The 21,216-nt window shown below is 35.8% G+C and overlaps 1 protein-coding gene across 4 annotated transcripts; it reads right to left on the bottom strand.

The window, feature by feature from the left end:
• Positions 1 to 3,883: 3,883 nt before the first annotated feature.
• On the bottom strand, positions 3,884 to 11,688 carry LOC121747789 (pentatricopeptide repeat-containing protein At2g26790, mitochondrial-like). 4 transcript variants are annotated; one of them, XM_042141909.1, is made up of 6 exons: positions 11,177 to 11,688; positions 7,900 to 10,660; positions 7,637 to 7,712; positions 5,901 to 6,034; positions 5,518 to 5,617; positions 5,067 to 5,424 (listed from the first exon to the last, which is right to left on the bottom strand). In XM_042141909.1, exon 2 carries the CDS (start codon positions 10,388 to 10,390, stop codon positions 7,949 to 7,951), a length of 2,442 nt encoding a protein of 813 aa, XP_041997843.1. In that variant the 5' UTR covers positions 10,391 to 10,660; positions 11,177 to 11,688; the 3' UTR covers positions 5,067 to 5,424; positions 5,518 to 5,617; positions 5,901 to 6,034; positions 7,637 to 7,712; positions 7,900 to 7,948. The 4 variants fall into 4 exon arrangements, with proteins under 4 accessions (XP_041997845.1, XP_041997844.1, XP_041997843.1 ...); XM_042141911.1 differs by lacking the exon at positions 5,067 to 5,424 and adding an exon at positions 3,884 to 4,562 and having other exon boundaries at positions 7,900 to 11,688; XM_042141910.1 differs by having other exon boundaries at positions 4,677 to 5,237; positions 7,900 to 11,688.
• Positions 11,689 to 21,216: the final 9,528 nt, after the last annotated feature.

Consider the following 21,216-nt stretch of genomic DNA (forward strand, 5'->3'; position numbering starts at 1 on the left):
CTAGAAACAGAATCACGTATCAAAGGTTGATGAGCCAAACTCGTGAACACTGTTTCATACATGGTGGCCATGATGCTGCAAGTGGCCACTCGTAATATTGTTTGTTCCCGGAATATTGGCGTGGCTTGCCAGATGCCACAATGCATTTATATAGTACTCCCTCCGTTCCATAATAATGGTACGAGATTTTAGGAGATTTTGTTCTGTGTGTATTAAATAGAGAGAAAAAAAATATGGAATAACTTTTATATTAACGTGAGAGAATTTTTTTTCAAAAATAAAAATTAGACGGGACAAACTAAAAAAAAGTTAGACATCATTTATGGACAGAGGAAGTTTTTTTGTTCCTTCTCTTTTAAAGATTGAATAATCAGGATATATATAAATTTTTAACACCCCTATCCCCTAACTCTAAGAAAGAAAGATGTATAAAAAACATATAGCTGTCCACTTATACTGAATTGCCATATTATTAAGTTGAAGGGTGATCGATAAAATTAAGCATATCTAGATTTTTTCAGCAACCCTTGCCCAATCAATATTTATTTTTTACGGCGCAGACGTATAAGCTAGTGTTGTTTTTAGCAACACTTATATAGCTATATTATAAGCTACAGTGAGGCATGCCCTTCATTAAACATTCAAGACTGCAAAAGTGCACTTTAGTACACAATGAAAATGCAAAGTTACATATGTGGATACTGGATAACATGCCTTTAAAGAGTATAACTAACTTGTGATTATATATATAGTACTTTTATTTTATCGATTGTAATAAATGGTTGTAAATAATTTATTGAGTTCTCAACGGTTTTATCGTTTGCAATAAATGGTTAAGAAGTCTCATTTACTCCATACTTGATACTCTCTTCGGTCCTCATAGAAGTCTCATTCTTTACCGGCACGAGTTTAAGAAATTGTTTAACTTTGTAAAGTACTCCATCCGTTCACGAAATAATAAAAGTGAAATGAGACATTTATTGGCGGAAGGATGAAAAAGGAAACATGAGACATTTAATGGTGTTAACGTTCCCTCTAAAAAATAAGTTAGGAAGTCGTTCAGAATATACACATGAATATATATGTGAGTTATGATTGAATAAAAAAGAAAAAAAAATGTTTCTCATCCAACTGGCAGAAATCCTCGAAATTCCTATCTTAAAATTAATTGGTAATAGAAGAGGTGATTGATGAGACTTATATAATGATTCTATTTCTCTTTTTACACGAACTTGTAAAAAAACACCATACCAACTTAGGTGAATACTATGAAAAAAATACTACGGAGTACTAATATTAGTTCCACCCTTGTAGGTGGGAAGATTAGGGGATTAAGTTCTTATCAAATGTTTTTTTATAAAGTGAGTAAATTATAAAAAAATTGTTTTTAGGCCTTTTTGACTTGATGCCGTAAAAAATTTAACAATAATAAAGCTACTACCAAATTTTTAAAACATTTTCTTCTATTTACTTCCATTTTATTTTTGAATTTATAATTGGAATTTGTAAATATGTTTAAAGTTGCAGTGAGACCAATACTCTAGTAATTGGTGGATGAGGATTAATGGGTATGTCCCACCCATGCGTACAAAGTTTCTATAAATAGAAGGTGACAAGAGACGGTGAGCATAGCTAGAAGACAACCAAAATAAAAATGGCGCAGATAATCTCAAGTGATATTGTGAAGCCATCGTCTCCAACCCTCAACTCATCCAAAACTCACAAACTGTCATGTCTCGATCAAGCTTCACCTCCAGTTTACCTCACTCTTCTCTTCTCTTCTTCTACGAGATCCATCAATCTATGCAGCGTCTCAAACAATCTTTATCCGAAGCCCTAACAATCTTCTACCCCTTTGCTGGAAGAATCAAACAAAATTCATTCGTCAGGAGCCCAGTTCGTAGAATCCCTAATTCACACTCGCCTCTCCCAATTCACAGAAAACCCTAAAATTTAGGAACTCGAACTATTAGTCCCCGCCGGCTTCTCTTCCCCAACCGATGACCCCATTCTGTCGGTGAAAACCAGCTACTTCTACTGCGGAGGAGTCGCCGTCGCCGTCTGCTTTCCACATAAAATCGGCGATACATCATGTTTCGCAACGTTCATGAATGCATGGGCGGCGGTTTCCCGCGGGGAAGCTTCTAGAATCACCCGTCCCTCCTTCGCCGTTTTCCTCCGAAGGAAAATGCTCGTTTCCGGAATCCGTATTGGGATCACGGAGGAGAAACTCGTGACGAGGAGGCTGGTTTTCGAGAAGGAGAAGGTGGAGAGGATCAGGAAACTGGAAGCTTCTAGAAGCGAGGTGAAGGATCCGAGTAGAGTGGAAGCTGTCTCCGCTTTCCTGTGGCGGAGCTTCATCGAGGCACATAAACAATGCGCGGGGGGAAACGGGCGTCGTTCCCCACCGCTCATATGGTGAGCCTGAGGCGGCGGGCAGCGCCTCCCGTGGCGGATCATGCCTTCGGGAACTGCTTCACATTTGTTGCGGCCGTTGTGTGTGCAGACGAAGACAAAGATGGATATGGAGATATGGTCGTGTCGAGATTGAGGGCGGCCATACGGGTAGTGGACGAAGATTATGTGGAAGCCATTAGCGACGAGGAGTTTGTTCGGGAGGTGTTGAATAATATTGGTGATATTTTTACCAAGGAAAACTGTGTGTTTACGAGTTGGTTGAGGTTTCCGTTTTACGAGGCGGATTTCGGATGGAGGAAACCGGCTAGGGTTTGCACGGCGATGATGCCGTACATGAATCTAGTGATACTCCGAGTGGAGATGGTATCGAAGTATGGATCAATGTTTGTGACGACCACTTCTTCAGCTTCATCAAAGCAAATTGCGATACCATCCTCCTTCATTAGTTACTCCATTTAATAATCTAGATATGGTTCAATAAAAACACGTCATGAGTTGACGACATTCAAGAGGTGATATATACTTATAAATTTAATAATTAGTCGGTTTAAGTTATATAACTAGTACTAATAATTAGTGTTTTTGTATGTTTTTCGCAAAACTAAATAGAAGTACGAGTTTTAAGTAAATTGATAAAGGTACCTACGCTAGTTCTTGTTGTCAATGCTTCAAGCTAAAATACATATAAATAGTAATAAAACTAAATTAGATGTTAATAGACTAATAGTGAGGAAGGGGCATACATATGTTGATTTTACAATAGGGGGGTAATTTAAGCCTTTACCCATAATTGTAGTAATACGATTGTTTAGTTATTGAATATTTCCATCTCGATCTAATTCTAATGCTAGTATTTTAAATACATACATAAATGATTAAGTTAACTCAAATATAAAAATTAGCAGGATATGGCATTTGTAAATACCAAGTTAGTGACCCCTAATAGAAATAGGCGTTGGAGAGGAAAGTTATGTGAGGCATATTTTGGCGGCGGCTATGGTATTATTGGTGCATTTTATTTATTAGTATTGCTTTTTTCTATTCTCATGGTTTCCAAACATGAATATATAAAATAAAACTACGTATTAAAGACTTGCACAAAAGACTTACATCATAGCTCACAGAGCCTTGTATCCCATGTAAGAGGGGATGTAACCAATAAAGGTGCCAGCTATATATATTGATCTGTATTGTCGTTTGTTCTTGTTATATGGTCGATGAAAAGGATAACAAAGTGTTAAAGGAAGAAGTTCCTCAACGGTAGATTTCGCGTCGAACGTCGCGGGAGCTTTTGCATGACGATCAATCCGACGTTAAAATTAGGGTTTGTGCGTTTGTGCACGTTGAAAAGAAGAAGAGTGAGAGAAATAATTATGATTTCATTGATTTATTCAAATGAATAACAATGTCCACTATTTATAATATTGGATACTAACTTAATGAGCAAGACAAAAGATATGAAAAAGATATGCACTCTTTAAATGTCTAACTAAATAATGCAACTAAATAATAATGCAAGATATGAAAGATATATTGAATAATGAACGTATCAACTCCCCCACGGTTGAAATCCACCTTGTCCTCAAGGTGGGTACCACGAAGCAACGAAGAGAGTCGAAGACAACAAAAGCTTTTATGTATCCCCTCCTGGATCAAACGTTCCCGGTCATTGCGTTGGAGCAATTGCAGCATCATTCGACAATTGCTTCATACGTGCAACTAAATAAGTAGCCACATCATGAACTAAGGCTTCCTTTGCTTCTGTCTCAAATATAGAGTCCGTGGAATGTATCCTTTTTTCCGTTCATCACAACGCTCATCTTCTGCCAAAACCAATGACACTTTCTCATCAACCCGGTCTCGATCCTTGTTTTCACCATTAACTTCAATCCTATCATTCCCCTCGCCAAGATGCTCAAACTCCACTGAATCGACCAATTCAATTGGAACCGAAGTGTGATCACGGTAATCCTGATTTGGGCTGCACGGCGGTGAGCGACGGCAAAATCTAGTAGAATAATGAACCTTACAACGACTTTCAACGCATACTTGTCTCAGATCTATTTATTTTCTCAAATTCTAGATCATTAATCTGTTCCTTCAATGCCTTTCCCAATGAAAGTTTTGTTAATCCAAGGAGAAAACTGAAAAAGAAGACAGATGGAAAATATTAAGGAAGAACAAGATCGATAGAATAAGGATGGTGAGAGAAATTGGTGATTAAAAAAGAAAATGGAAAATGGAGGGAGAAAAATAAATGTGCAACTGGAAGTGAAAAGTATCTAAATATTTTAAACATTTTCAATTTTTCAAATGATTATGACAAGATAATGAATGAGTAGTATATTCTGAGAGAGACCTAATTTCAACGAGGGAAAGAAACTATGACATGTTGCAAAAAAAGAAGAATTATGTCCTGCCTTATTTTCTGCGATTTAAACTCATCAGGATGATTCTGCGTTAGCGCAACTCTCCTTGTTCAATTGCCGAAAACATCCCTCTCTGCGCTGATATATGCAAGATCAAATGCTCAAATTTCAGAGCATGTGCAAGCACATATGCAGCAACGATGCAATGCATAGATATTAAGGAAACCATATAGTGAGATTTGATTGGCAAACACCAAGACTATAATGACAGTGTAGAGATGCTAAATTGCTAGTACTTCTTTGACACTTCAATGCAGAAAATGTAACAAGGACGAAATACTTGTCACTTGATGCCGAAGCTGGAGCTCAACATGTTTTTGTTTAGTCGCTGTCTTCTTGAAATTTCAGAAATAACCTGATGCTCAGAGGTGAAATTGGGGCGGATATTCTCTGATCAAGTTCAGTTTGTAAAATTTGGAATTAGATTTGAAATAGAACAAGTACTAGTCATGTAGTATGACCATAAAATAGAAAAACTCATTTAAACTGGTTTAAATCAACCAAGACTGATTCAAATCACGAGAACTGCCCACGGTAATGAGGCGAGCTTCCCATAAAACCAATATAGCTAGATGCCCTGGAAGAGTGTACATAGTAAGATAGTGTACAAGAACTTGATTTCACCAGAGCGAGGTGCTTTATGATGCTAATGTTGTCTGAAAAGGATTACCTGAGAGTGTGAGGCAAGAATCTTCCGACGAAATCAATATAGCTAGATGCCCTGAAAGGGTGCTTTCAAAACTTGAGTTATTCCAGAGTACCAATTGTTCCTGACATATATACCATCATTTAGAAGATAGACAAATACTCTAATCAATGGATAGGAGAGACAGAGAGAGAGAGATGGATGGATAAAAAAGGGTTATTACTGCTATTCTAGACCCAAGGAAAAGATATTATGCTGTTCTGTTTTTATCCAAACTATCATTGGAAACCAATACCGTGCTGCTTAAATAAGACTTGAACATTTTCCCGTTTGAATTAAAAAAAAACTCTTGGAGATAAAACATAATGAGATTCAATTTTGAAATCCAAAGAATTTAAACAGCTGACCTCTGATGCCAGTGCAAGAAGTTGCAGCATAGCTAGTCATGTAGTTCATGCTTCCAGCTCATGCTTACTTTTGTTGACAGGATAATCGTCTCTGAAGCTTTTGCTTATCAACTATGATATTTTTGAATCGTTCACTGAAGCCAAGAGTCAGAATCAGAAGCAGCTTTACAATTTTCTTGATGAACCGAAGCACAGAAAAAATGTAGTATCAAGTTGTGCTTATGTACAGTACTTGTGTCCTTTCAGAGTAATCAAAAATGGGAAGTGATCAATTGGAGCATGAAAACGTGATTAAGGAGCGTTAGAATTGAAGAAACGAGCTTTGGATTCGGGAACACTATTAGGTTCTACTAAGACAATCCAAATATACTAGTTGTGCGGCCCAACGATGCTGATTCAGGGACAATACAATAATAGGTACAAATATTGTGATTCAATACTATCAAATTTTGTAGTTAAAGCTATAAATGTTATAGCAAGGGCCGTGTTGCTGCATTGTTTCATTGTTTGTAAGAAAATGAGCTACATTATTCGGCTCGGTCCAGGGGCAATAGTTTTGGGGATTGGATGCACCTTTTCCAAAAATGCTATTGCAGCCAGAATCAACCAAGGGACAGTATCTAATAAATTCTATTATATGTGTGTGTCGAGTGATCAATATATATGTTCCAGCTTGAGGGGAAGTGCAATATATTAATCGCTCTGTCCCAAGCTACTTGCGTTGTATTTCATTTCGGCTCATCCCAGGCTACTTGCTCCATTTTCTTTTTGGAAAAAATTTATTATATATCCTACTTTACTCTCTCTTTATCTCTCATAATTTATTCTTTTTCATACTCCCTCCATCCCATAAAAATAGGGACTTTGGGAAGGCACGAGTTCTAATGCGAAATTGGTAAAGTAGGAGAGATGTAGAAAGAAAAAAGTGATTGAAGTATTGTTAGTGGAGAATGCGGCACACCTTATAAGAGAGAGAAGATTTGCCAAAAATAAAAAGGGGCTACTTTTGTGGAACGGACCAAAATGGAAAAAGAAGACTATTTTTATGGGACGGAGGGAATATTTTACTTTTCCTCCGCTTAACCTTTTGACATCAATTTCTTAAATCACGTGCCCGAAAGAAATGCATCAAGTAGTTTGGGATGGAGGGAGTATGTTATAGAATAAGTATCCCACATCAGTTATATGACCTAGTCCGGTTTAGTTGCTTGTACTACATATATATGCTTTATGAAGTAATGAAATATACTACCTACTGTACTACTTTTCTCTACTATGTTTTACTGACGCAAACCCATTTTCCAGGGACTCATAGTTAAAATATTTCTCTCTCATTCTTGAGCTTTGCTTTTAAGCAGTTTGCTCAAAAATGTTCATAGGAAATACCATTTGCATTTATTCTCTTTACATTATTATTCAAAGGAAAAGAAGACTTTCATACTAAGCAAGGATGGCTACTGCCTCAACGAAATAAAAAAAGGATGGTTACAATCTAAAGATTCTAAACACTATTCGATTGATGAGGTTTAAATAGTCTACTTCAATAAATACATAAAATTCTACACTTATTTAAAAACAAGACAGACTAATAACTTCAACCCCTTAGACACAAGTTTTCCATACCAATATGATACATTGCACCAAGTGTTCATATAATCCATAGGAACACCTTATGTAACTCATAAGTCGCAAGAAAATAAGAATATGTAAACATTAGGGCAAAGTTGGTCTCTAACCTGAACTCAAGAACTGATCCTCTCTACAACACACACGTGAATTGAATTTCTCACGCTACAGTAAGACATACCCATCCTGCATGATGAAACATGTTTTCCTATCAGATTCATCATAATTTACTTTAGATCTTGAACAGTAGTCACTAAAAGGAAATCCAATTTAGCAAAGAAGTCTGTCAATAAAAATTAAAGGGTAAAAAGAAAGGACGTGAAAATAATAAGCCTAGTTTAGCATACAAAAAGGAGAAACATAAACGTCTTACCAAGGGGTATTTGTGAAATTTTAATGGTGAATCGGCACTCTCTTTGCTATCATGAATCTTTGATTACTTGAACCAATGGTACCATAGTGCGGTCATCTGGTTGTATTCCGTTGGATTTCATCTCATCCATAAGAGTAAAAGCCTTGTCCACATTTCCTTGCTTGCAGTAGCCAGAAATAAGGGCTGTGTATGCCACATTGTCAGGTAGTAAACCTTGTTCAATCAACTCATTGAAAAGAGAAACAGCTTCTTGAAGGTTCCCTGACTTGCACTGACTGTCAATCAGTGCTGTGTAGCAAATGACATCAGGCTTTAATTTCTTGTCCTTCATTTCAAGCAAAAAATTTGAAGCTATCTGTTTTACTGTCTTGTTTCCTTCTAAATCTTTTTTAGATCGAGCCATTTTCAAGGTTCTTTTACATTTCCCATCAATAAATACCGTATGAGTTATAATGTCAGGACTAATGTGCCTTTTTTTCATATCACCAAAAAGAGCATAGGCTTCCTGCAGGAGTTTCCTTTGGCAATATCCATTCATCATAATGGTGTAGATCACCACATCAGGAGTTAATCCTCTCCCGACCATTTGGTCGAATGCCCATTGGGCCTTTTTCATGTTTCCAGCACTGCAGAGAGCTGCGATAAGCTTGATGTACATTGTCCTATTAGGGCCATTGTCGGTAGAAAGTATAATCTCAAGAACTTTAATGGCCTCTTTATTTTCCCCTACCGAACAGAGGCTTTCAATAAGTTTTGCACATGAATTCCTACTTATAAGTACTCCTTGGCTAAACAATCGGCAGAAAAGTTTAAAGCCCTTGATCGCATTGCCTGATTTACAGTAACAATTCACCATGCAAGAATAATTTTCTATGCTCTTTTCTCCCAGATTAATGAAATATGTTTCAGCTTCTTCCACTCTCTTTGTGATGCAAAGGCCTTCAATGATCATGTTGTGCGTAACACTACTGGGGGTCAAGCCTTGCTCTTTCATCGTATCCAGCAGGGAAAACACCTTATCCAGAAGTCCATTCCGAGACAATCCACCAGCGAGGACATTATACGTAATAATATCAGCTCTCAGGCCACTTGTCTTCATTTCCTCAAATAAATGCTCAGCATCAAAAATATTTCCTTCCAGACAGTGACCATTTATCAAGGTCGTATAATGCACAATATCTGGTATGAGTTTCTTATTCTTCATCTCATCAAACAATCTTTTTGCATCATCTAACATGCCCAATTTGCACAAAGCATCAATAGCAACATTATGTGTGACTTCATCCAGATAGATGCCCAGCTTTTTATAGTTAACGAACTGGTTTATTGCTTCAGAGTACATGCCTTTCAGTTTCAAGCACTGAAGAATTGAAGAGAGAATCGAACAATTGGTTCTGATACCATTAAACACCATCTCGTCGTGGATGGCCAAAGCTCTAACTATATCCCCAGAATCACAATATCCCTGAATTAAAGTGTGATAGCAAAATTCATTTGGGACTACCCTGTGTTCTTCCATGTCATGTAATAGCATTTCTGCATCTTTCAGCTTCTTCTCACTAACAAACCCTTTAATGACAGTAGCATAAGCATAAGCATCCACAGGGACAGCTTTGGCATCCAAAGCTCGTAAAAACTCATATGCTAAATCTGACAGACCTTGCCAGCAGAGTCCTTCCAGATAAGCTGTATAAGTAAAACAATCAGGCACCACCCCAGCCTCCTCCATCTCCCGAAAGACCTCTGCAGCTTCTTCCAAACTTCCCATTCGACAATATGCCTTAACTGCAATCCCATAAGTATATATATTGGGCTCCACATCAATATTTTTCAGCTGTCTATAGATAGCAACAGCTGTTTCCACTTTTCCATGCACAACTAACCTATTCATCAAAAAGTTGCATGACAACAAACACGGCCCAACACCGTGCCTTCTAGTTGCAAAGAGAGTGTCAATCGCCTCATCAAACATATCTAAACTAGCATAACTCTTGATGAGGGTGTCAAAAGCCCGAAGCAGGGAGCTAGGCCCATCAGACTTGAGCTCCTCAGCCATTGCATCCAACAACTCAGATACCTCAAAACACAAATCCTCCCCTTTCAAGTTTATAATATCTGTAAATAAACAATCCAGTTTTCGGTCCATGCGCCAATAGCAGAGTACCTTAATCATAGCCAAGTAACTTCTGGTATCATGCCGAAATCCCTTCTCCTTGAGATTGTTAAAAAAGGATAGTGCAGAAATGGGTTCCAATTTCATATTTTGCAGAATCTGAACGACTTTACATGGACTCAATTCCAAATAATTATCATTGTCGCTGCAATTTGTTGCAGTAACATCATTTCTCGAAGTGGAGTTCGGGTCCTCGGAACCCGAATCCGAGAAATAAGGAGTGAAATGAGCGAGCGACGGAACTGATTGTAATCGAATAAATTGGAGAGATGTAAAGCGATTCAGGCGAGATGCTGACCTGATTGAAGAAACCAGCATCGAACAACTTCAATTTTTAGCACGTAAAAGTGCGTGCCGAAGATATCGTTTCTGATGAAATCTGCAAACTGAGATCAAAGGTTGACGAAGTTTGAGAGAGAGAGGAGGAGGAGGAGGTGTCGGCGGGAATGTAAAACCCGCGAGCTTTAAACCCTTAGGGTATCCGCTATATGTCGAACGTCCCCAATAGCCCCGCCCCTTTTTTGTCAACCGCCCCAGTTTTTTTTGTCCGCGCCTAAAAAAATAGGTGTCCGCCGTTACAGGCGGACACTTCCAATAGCCATGAAATTTAATAACCAATTATAAGCAATTATAACACCGAAATTTAATAACCAATTATAAGCAATTAATTTAATAACCAATTATAAGCAATTATAACACCGAAATTTTATAAGCAATTATAAAAAAACGTGTATTAAAAAAAATTCCTTCTCCCTTCTTCCTTCTCCCTTCCTCTCTCAAAAAATGTCGAAAATTATAAATAAATAAAAAAATTCAAGGGTGCGGTCGGCGCGCCGACCGGCGCCCCACTATGGATAGCCCCGCCTAATCGCCGCGTCCGCCCTGGACCGGCGCGTCCTCGCCCCGAAGACGCCGCAAATTTTTCGTCTGCCCCAAATTTTTCATCCGCCTCGGGGCGGAAGTCGCCCCCACTATAATAGCCTTGAGATCGCTCCGGCGGGGGCTATAGTTGCGGCTATCCCATAGTGGATACTCTTAGGACCCGTTCACCTTTTCAGAAATGCCCAGAAATGAGCTCAATTCTTGGCTAAATCAGATGTTCACCTTCATGGTTTTATTACTGCACAGCCCGCTAGATATGGGAAAGCCCGCACTGTTGATCAGATTTGGGGCAGATATGAATCTTGAAAATTTGGTGGTATTTGAATCGAGCTGGAACAGTGCTTCCAGATTTGGACACAAAATGACTCATCAACCCTCAAGCTCCAGCTAACCCACATCCATCTCTCTCGTTTATCTCCAATTTGAAGCAAATCTCTCATTCCTTCTCACCGTCGTTTGTCCTTGGCACTATCTCCTTGAGTGGAGATGGCGAAAGCGTGCGCAAATACGTGCAGAGAGGAATTTTCTTCTGTTTTTATGGTGTGTAGTGAGAGAAATTTTGTTTGAGTGGAGAAGAAGAAAGAGAACGCGATGGGATTACTCCTCACCCTTTTTAAGCTCCGACGACCGCCTGCTGCTTGGTTAGTGGTGGAGCAATAGGGTCAATTTTGGCTGCATAATTTTGGAGAGGAAATGAAAATGGGTTTTTCTGGGTTTGCTGCCTCTCACCTCAACGGGGCTAGTGCGTGGAATTTGTAAAAATTGACAGGGATATATTTGTCCAACAACTTGCAGCATTGGGGTCAAATGAATCCCTCTTTCCAATTCTGCACATCATTTCGGGTTTACCAAACAAACACAAATGAATACATTTCAGTGGGCCCCACAGAATTATTTCCTTCCAGAATTATTTCCTTCCGAATCAATTAGTCATAACTGAACACACTCGGCGGCGCATTTGGAAATTCATGATGTCTTTTTCGATTTAAAATTTGGTTTCCACTTTCCATTGAGACAGACAATAGAAATAATACTTAATAATTAATTTTAATATAGTAGATAAATATGCTAATTCTTACTTAAAATAGAAATAGTGTAAGTAGTTGGGATGAGCTGAAATAGAAAAGTGAGAGCAGCATGGGACAGAGGGAGTATAATAGAATGTGAGTGAGGTAAGTTAGTAGAAAATGAAATGTATCTATCATATATAGTAAAAGTAAAACAGGACTTATAATGGCGGACGGATTAAATATTTTCTTATACCATAGCAAAGTTTAAAGTTTAACAAATGAGTTATCAGTGGATAATGAAGCATGTACTTATTTTAATGGATTTACATTTTTATGGATAATTTGATAACCACAATTTGACGTGTCATGGCCCAAGTTTGGATCAGTACATTACATTTTAGGTCGGGCTAAGTCTGCATTGCTCAAACATATATCAACCATGCTTAGCCCATGACCATTTACGAAGTGGGACTGGGTAGTGCTGAACCTAAGTTTGGCATGGATGGAATGTTATTTTTAATTCGAGATAAATAGACATATTGTTTGTTTAATTACACCAATCAATGAGTTTGAAGATAAATTGACATAACTATAGATGATATGGTAGAATTAGAAAAAATACTAACTGGTAGCACATAGGAGTTCAAATTTGTAGGTGTTTATCTTTTTTCACTTGGATGTTACATTTTGAAAACAAAAAAATTGGAAATCCTTTTTGGTACTGCCTGGCCCAGCCCTAGCCCATGACTAGTTGAGCCGGGCTCAGTCTAGACCTTTTGTGATCATTTTATCAAGTGGTTTAAACTTTAAACAATACTTCTTATTTAATTAGGGTTTAAAGTAGGGTGGAAGTGAGATTTGAATGCTTCAATATCTAAAATTTGATCTTCCTCTAACTAATAATGAAAAGGAATAATATGTGGTTTTGCCGTTTACAGACTCATTCATACTTAATTTAAGCTTAATAAGAAAATTGTACTCCGTAGCTTTTATTTTATTAAATCCTTAATTTAATGCAACTTTAACTTTGTTAATTTTCCCATTATAATTGTGCTGATTAATTCACCTTCACTTCAATTTTGATCGAAATTGGAGTTGCAACTTTGATTCAATAATGTATGTGAAGATTGATAATTCCATAGGGCAATGAGTACAAAACTTTACATCAATAGATGGATGAAATTGCAAGATATGCAAATTCATTTTGCCGAATGACGATGCTACGCATCATCACTAATTATCCAACTAATTACGAATTATATATTGTTGTGGATCACACGCATATAACTGTTTTTGTCCTAATAAACATTATAATTGAATTACTAGCATTATCATTATAAAAAGTAATTGTTGGAACAAAGGTCCCTCTCACTTAATCACACATTAAATTAAGTTTTAGTTCCACAAATTAACAATTTATTGGCTAAGCGTCACGATTATTAGTTACGTATCTTTTCCTAAATAGATGCCGTGCTTTTTCACTTTCGTTCTAAGCCGTTGGATGATGTACACGTGGCGAAAAGGTATTGAAGTATTTTCCAGCCTGTTATGGTAATCTGTCGGCAGGCTGCTGGCTGCCACAATGATGCAAAGTACCGACACACTCAATTAGAATTAAATTTTAATGTAATCTGTTAAAATTAAATCTTTATTATGAAACAATTAGTAAAATTTAAAATCTAATATTCATTAGACTACTCACGATTAGATTCGCTTTATATTTCGCAAAAAAATGGCAATTGTATTTTTTAGTGCAGAACAATTTAGAACCTGGATTTTAGTGCTGTAATGATTGTTTGCGCAGTTAAAATCTGTTAACCGTTTGATATACAGAAGAATAGAACTTTTTTTCACATGATTAGGTAAGTTATAGTTAAAGTCGACATATTATTAGAGAGGTACTTTCTCCGTCCCAAAGAAGATGACTCATTTTTTGAGTGGCACGTGATTTTATATAATTTTATTTTGTGTGTTGAGTGGAGAGTAAAGTAAAAGAAATATAATAAAATAGAAATAAAGATATTTTTATTTTGTAATGAGTTATTTTGATTGGACAAACCAAAAAAGGAAAGTGGATCATCTTCAATGGCATAGAGAGAGTATATAATATAAACCAAAATGCATGCAACAAATTTGATATACTTATTAATAATTATTAATAATATGTCCAGTCCTTACCCTATGACCCAAATTTGAGTTAATATCTACCATATTTCTCCGATCCTTACCCAAATTTAGGTAACGATGGGTCCCTTCGCAATTTTCTATTTATGCTATGAGCAGTGATAAATTAACAAAGATAGTATATACAAAATTGGACATTTTAGGTATTTTACATTTAAAATAAATTTATGATTATTAATTAATGTAATGTATTACATATGTACCCTTTTATTGACCATTTAGGTAAGATTTTTCCATAATCAATATTTATACATTTAATGAATTATTTACTACATCATAGCAATTAATTCTGTAAATTAACCGTTACATAATCTCTTCTTCTATTAACCAGAATGAGAATAATATTTCTTCTTCATTTTATCAAAATTTAACTATCCCCTACAAATTAGATTCATATGGTTCGTGATTTCATAATTTTTGAATGAATACCATGAATATGAATAAACTATAATAAAATTTATAATAAAATTACAACACTTTAGTAAAATATTATGGATTGTCATCCTTCAAATTTGCAAAATGCGTACTATAACAGGATTTAAATGGAGAATTTTATTTATTATTCAAACACTAATATAAAATTTTATTTATCGTTTGTGTATGCTTAAAAATTGACAAAATGTTGATTTTTAAATTTACTCATCTAGTGGTAGTTGAAACCAAATTATGTTATTCTGAAATAAATTTTAAATTTTTTTACAATTTTATTACGAATATAGCGTATATACTTAATTTCTTAATATTATCAACCTACGAAATAATAATAACCATTGGCATCCAATTATGTTGTTATTAAATAATATTCAAAATTCTAAGTTATGAAAAAAAATACATGTATATATACTTAATTTCTTAGTGTTATCATTCAACGATGTAATCATAGTAATTCTCATCCAATTGTTTATAATTCTTAAAATTCTAGATTATAAAAACTGTTGCATGTATATATATTTGTGTTATCATTTAACGAAATAATTATATTCATATCCTTTGAATTATTTATTGTTAAATAACTCTTAAAATTTTGAAGTCATAAAAATGAGTAGGTGTATATACTTAATTTCTTAGTATTACAATACAATGAAATAAAATGTTGATGGAATATGTTGTTGGTTGCTGCATTCTCTGTTGGGATATGTTTGTAGTTCCTGTTGTGTGTGAAATAGCCACCCCTTTAAGTTTCTAACCTTTTCTTGATCAAGTTCTAATCTGTCAACATGATGGTAACCTCTAATCTTTCCTTCAATCATTGCAGGTTCTCCCCTTTGCATCTACTCCTTGGCTGCCTTCCACAGCCTGTATACTGTCTTCCTACTGATGCTATGAGTTTATGCTGCCTCCATTACAGCCCCTTTTGGTAGTACTCCATCATGGATGTGCTTGAGTAGAAACTGCACCACATTATTCTCCATGTTGTTGCTCAAGTGCAGGGTTTGCCTCTGCCCATTATCTATCCCAATGATGAAATTTTTCTGAGAGAAATAAATTTACTTAATGTTTGGGAGTGTTTTTGGTAGATTTTTAGATTTGGAGTTGGTAGGAGGTGGCTTAAATGAGTGTAGTTGATGCATTTATAGCAGCCATGGAGTTGTACTTTTTGGAGTTCAAATTTCCCTCAAACTCTTTGTAGAGGGAAATTTGAAAATTTGACTTCCCCTTGTATGTTGAGGTGATTTTACCTAATTTTGATCAATTTGTAATGGAATGCATATTTTTTTATATTGAGTGTTATTTTTAAATTCAGTTTTCCATATCTTATGCCCATTTTAAATGTTGGCGGCCATTAATTAACAATTTCATTCCATGAAATTGCACTATTACATGCAAACCAACAAAATTGAAGAATTTGGCTTATTGTTGTATACAAGATAAAGGGCCGTAAATTAACTTGATGGCATTAATTGACTTTTTAAATTTTGGTAGCCAATTAATTTAATTGGCTTCTTTGTCATTCCATGTCTTATGCCCATTTTTAATTTAAAACAATTTAGGTGGGTCCCAAATTCCACTATCACACACCATTTATTACACACTTCAACAACTTTCTTAAAACTCGTGCCTTGGAGAAATGAGACTCCAATTGCTGGACGGAGGGAGTATCATATTGTGATAAAATCTTAATTTTAGTATAGGACTCGAACCCGAGACCTTTGGCCTCAAATAATACCTTTCTATCGCTTGGCCAACTCACACACACGAGTTTATCTTGATTAAAAATAATCAAGCAGTTAAGTAGATGGTACACAATTTAGTTGATACATAGACATTCAACTATGAAATAGCATTGTATTTGAATGTGGTTGTCACTAATAGTGTACTAATGTACGTTTATAATAAATTTTATATGAAATGCACAAAATTTTGGCAGCACGGTAAATAGCAATGGCGTCGATCCACTACTAAACCGCTAGTAACTAGTTTTTTTTAAGGGCATCAGCAGTGGGGCGCTCTAAGGCGCACCCTATGGCGCGCCACGTCATCAGTTTTATCCTTCTTCCCCCCACCTGCAGTGGGGCGCCCTAAGGCGCGCCACATCATCATTTTATTGTTTTGTTTAATTAATTTAAATGTTTTCAAATAACAAGTAACGAGTAAATAAAAAACGTCTAAATAACAAATGGCGACGCCAAAATGAGGGTTTCGTCGTCGGTGTAGTTCGTACGGCCGGGGGCGTACTCATCGCAATTTCCGGGAGGCGGCAACTTCTGCGCCCGCTGCCGGTTCCGCTTCTTTTTGGCTGGAACGGAAGCGGTCGCGGCGGGTTCAGGATCGGGATCGGAAGACGGCTCCACGTCAGACAACTCGTACGATTCCGTACTGAAATCGGGATCGTACTGGGTGTCGGCGTCGAACGAACGATATTCGCCGGGTTCTGTACCCGGCCAACGCGCCTCTCCGCTAAACATAGGACTATTGGGACTTGAATCCATTTTGTAGTAATTATGTAAATGTAATAATAAGTTTCGAAAGTGAAATCGTGAAATGAAATTACAAATGAACTCTATTTATAAAAAAACGAAACCGCATGCCATCGTCCGCATCGATCGTCCGCGTAGCCCACAGTGGGCCGGACGATGGCCTATCGTCCGCGTAGGCCGCAATGGGGCGGACGATGGCGCGGACGATAGGCATCGTCCGCCCTATACTCCGCGCCCTTAGTATAGGGCGCGGCGATCGTCCGCGGCTTATGTTACGCACCTGCAATGGGGCGGACGATGGCGGGCGCGGACGATGCGCGCCATCGGGCGTGCCATCGTCCGCCCCATTGCGGATGGCCATGGAATTGAGGCATTTGGTAGCAGAAATGTCCGCTGGTAATCCGTGCGATTTTTGTTGTGCAATAACATCATTTCATTTAGAATTTTTTTGGTAATTTTGAAATACCTAATTTTGAGTAATTTTTTATCACAATTTCCGTAAAATTGCTGGAGATAAACATCAATTAATAAGTTACGACTTTTGATTTATAATGTATATTTTAAAATTTCATTATATATTAAATACCCTTACAAGTTACTGTACAACAATCGACAGTGCTTGCGTTTTGAATGCCTACAGTATTTATTTAACAAAACTTAATTATCAACTATATATTAAATACCCTTACAAGTTAACTTGTTATGAAATTAAACAAATTTGAATTTTCGGGAGGTATGGATGTATGTTTGTATAGATTTTTTATACACAATAATATTAGTAGAAAAGTGGCACAAGCAAGAGTAAGATCTTAAAATAACATATAATTAGTAAGCTTTTTTTATATTATCATAAGAAAATGAATTTACACGACACATCGCGGATCATCCACATCACTAGAATCGTTGACAAGTGCAAAACAGTATAACTAAAGCTCTGGCAAAGCTAAGCAATGAGCTGTAAGCATCCTAGACTAGAATCCAATCCTCTTTATATTCTTTTCGTTTCTTTCTGAACAAATTCATACACAAAAGAAAAGAAAAGTAAAACAAAACAATAAAATGCTAGTATTAATATTGAAGAAAAAATGAACGGAAATGTCTCACTAGCCACGTGGCGCTGCTTCTGCTTTCTACTATATATTGAAGCATAGAGCCCCCATTCTTAAATTTCAATCCTAACTTTGGAAATCATTCTGTTTCATTTTATCAGAAGAAAGTAAGAGAAAAATGGCGGCAGCAACTTGTATTGATATTATTGTGGCAATTATTTTGCCCCCTCTTGGTGTATTCCTCAAGTTCGGCTGCAAGGTAAACTATTTTATGTTTTTTAAACTTATTTTAGTAATCCTAAAACTTACTCTCCCTATATGATTAATTTTTCATTTAATTTGTGATTAAACTGTTTGATTTTTATACGCAGCACGAGTTCTGGTTATGTTTGCTACTCACCCTTTTTGGTTATATTCCTGGAATCATATATGCTGTCTATGCCATCACCAAGGATTCGAATTAGTACTTCTACCACGGTATTTTTTTTTATTTGGTATTATTATAAATGGATTTTGATATACCTAATTAAATAACAATTCATTCATAGTTTTATTTTAATGGATAGTGTTGATTGAAAATCTATTTAAATTAAATTAGTCTATATTAAATTTATTTACAAAGTCAATTAAATGGATAGCATAGCTATATTAATAGTGTGCCTAAATTTCTATCGTAGAGTTAATGGATTATATTAGGTAGCCCTGGAAAATTGAAATTTAACCTCTACAAAAACTAAGTAAGAAGTATTGGCGATGGTGCATACGCAATAACTATAGTATAGCTCAGACTATATTACAAATATGAAATATAAAAGTTTAAGAGAATAAAGCTTATTATGCATTTTCAAATGTAAATTATTCGCCTTTTAAATAATGTTATTGTCCGATATTTTTGGCAGGTGTGAGATTCAAATGGTGGAGGCTCTTGTTGTTGTGCTTGCAAAATATAAGGATTAAAAAACATATTCGTGTTTGAATTTTTTTTTCTAAAGTCTCTTGATTTTTTAGGAGATTTCATATGACATCATCGCAATATTTGTAATGTTTCGTGTAGTTACTTATTTAGTGTTCTTGTGTTGTCGTGTTTCATACAGATGTAAGTATAAGTGATTGTTGGTTGTGTTTGCCATTTTTATGATTATCTTGATTTGATTAGTAAAGTTTGACTATCTTTTATTTGTTGTGCCAATTGTTGTTCAATCTGGTAATGAGACTATTAATACGTGGTCCAGTTACAAGAAAAGTGGGTGCGAATAATTTTATATTTTTATAGAGAAATATCGTGTCCTTATTAATCATGATGTTAGTGTAGTTGATGGAAACCTTCATCATTCATATCAAAGTAAGAGCACAAGAGAGCCCTCTCAAAAATTCCTCCCGCCACATCATCAATCTATCTCACAGCCCTCCCAACAGTTCTCTAATTTAATTACATCCAGAGAGAAAATTTATATTAAAGAGAATGAGAGATATGAATAAAATAAAGTACAATGAGTTTGTATATATAGAGTTGAAATAAAAAAATAAAATAAAATAAAGATCAGGACTGCGCCCGCACGCAATAGGCCCCAAGTGACGGACGAGCGGGTACCGAGCGTCCTCCGGCCATGGCCTTCCCCACAGCTCGTCGCCTGCAATAGGCGCAACCGCACAGCGGCAGAATGGCACCCCTATTATGATCACTCTAAATGGGATTTCGTTCCGTTTGATTATTATTTTGATTATTTTGAAAAATATATTTCACTTGACACCAAATCTACCAACTCGATTTGTTTGAATCTTATTTGGATTTTTCAAAATACATTTTTGCTTCGCATCAAAAGGATTTTGTTTGATGTCTGAAAATATATTCTCATTTTGATACTCTGAAAAATAGTTAAACGGTATCATTTTGATGTTTGACTGAAATATACACATAATTGTTCAAAATACATAAAAATATCCAGATTGTGTTTGGACATTCTAGTTAAGAATTTTTTATCCAACAATATAGACTCATATTTACATGTAAATCCAAATATTAGGCCATAAATTTCAGTTAAGCCTAAACTGAAATATATATAGGATTGTTATATATGCAAAACTCAATCTTATTGCAAAACACAGAATCAAACACAAATGTCATTTTTAATAATCCAAAAAATCAATAAATGGAATTTGCTTTCAAATCTATACCAACTCCTTTTTCAAACTAACCCTGTCTCTCTCATAATCGGAGAAAAGATCCTCCAATTTGACAGTACGCTTTTTTCTAGATGAAAATACGAACCAAAACAATTAGATGATGTATAAGATTCAAATGCACAGGTTGGATAGCGTCCTGTATTCAATCCTCAACAACTAGTATGAAATAAAATACGCACTACACATGAAATTTATCTTTTGGATCACAAATTCTACAAATAACCGCGCACCAAATAAACGCAAGTTCATTGCCCACACTTTTGTTATTCTTATTCAAATATGGATACCACCATTTTTAATTTCAAACTATCACACAAACTTCAAATATTTAACTCAAAAACCATATATGCTACAACAAACACAAGAGAATGCAGATCTCCCACTAACACATTATCAAACACCAAGCATCAATCCACGCTGCTATGAAATAAATTTACAAAGATTCAACAAAATCTGCAGCTGTTATTTACCAACTAGTTCAAAAGACAAAATACAACAGAAGCAATTCCATTGCAATCAATATATATCAAGATGATTGCAGAGTACTACCACAAAGAATATAAAGTAAGTAAATAAATAAATTCTCAGAGTAGTTTCAAATGGAGAAAGCATCTACTACTTCTGAGTTAAGAGGATGATACTAAAATCTATGTAACGAACAACTATAGATTGTAGAAGATAATTCAATGATGATACATTGGCATCAAAAATCCACCTAGAGTTAACAGTTCTAAACTTACTGTATTCGTAAAAAACAAATTAGAGCACACTAATATATTCCATTAAAGTTAAACATTATCAGGGGATATCAGGCAAAAGAATGAAGATTATCTGGTGACAAACCATTCATATTAATCTAGCATAGTACAGTGCAAACACACGAGAATTTTGCTACAGTACTTGCAACGAAAAAGAAA

Source organism: Salvia splendens, chromosome 9 (genome assembly GCF_004379255.2).
Source record: "Salvia splendens isolate huo1 chromosome 9, SspV2, whole genome shotgun sequence".
NCBI classification, from domain to species: domain Eukaryota; kingdom Viridiplantae; phylum Streptophyta; class Magnoliopsida; order Lamiales; family Lamiaceae; genus Salvia; species Salvia splendens.

Excerpts from the sequence above, each read along its gene's own strand:
- LOC121747789 (XM_042141911.1), bottom strand. The coding sequence starts at position 10,390 with ATGCTGGTTTCTTCAATCAGGTCAGCATCTCGCCTGAATCGCTTTACA.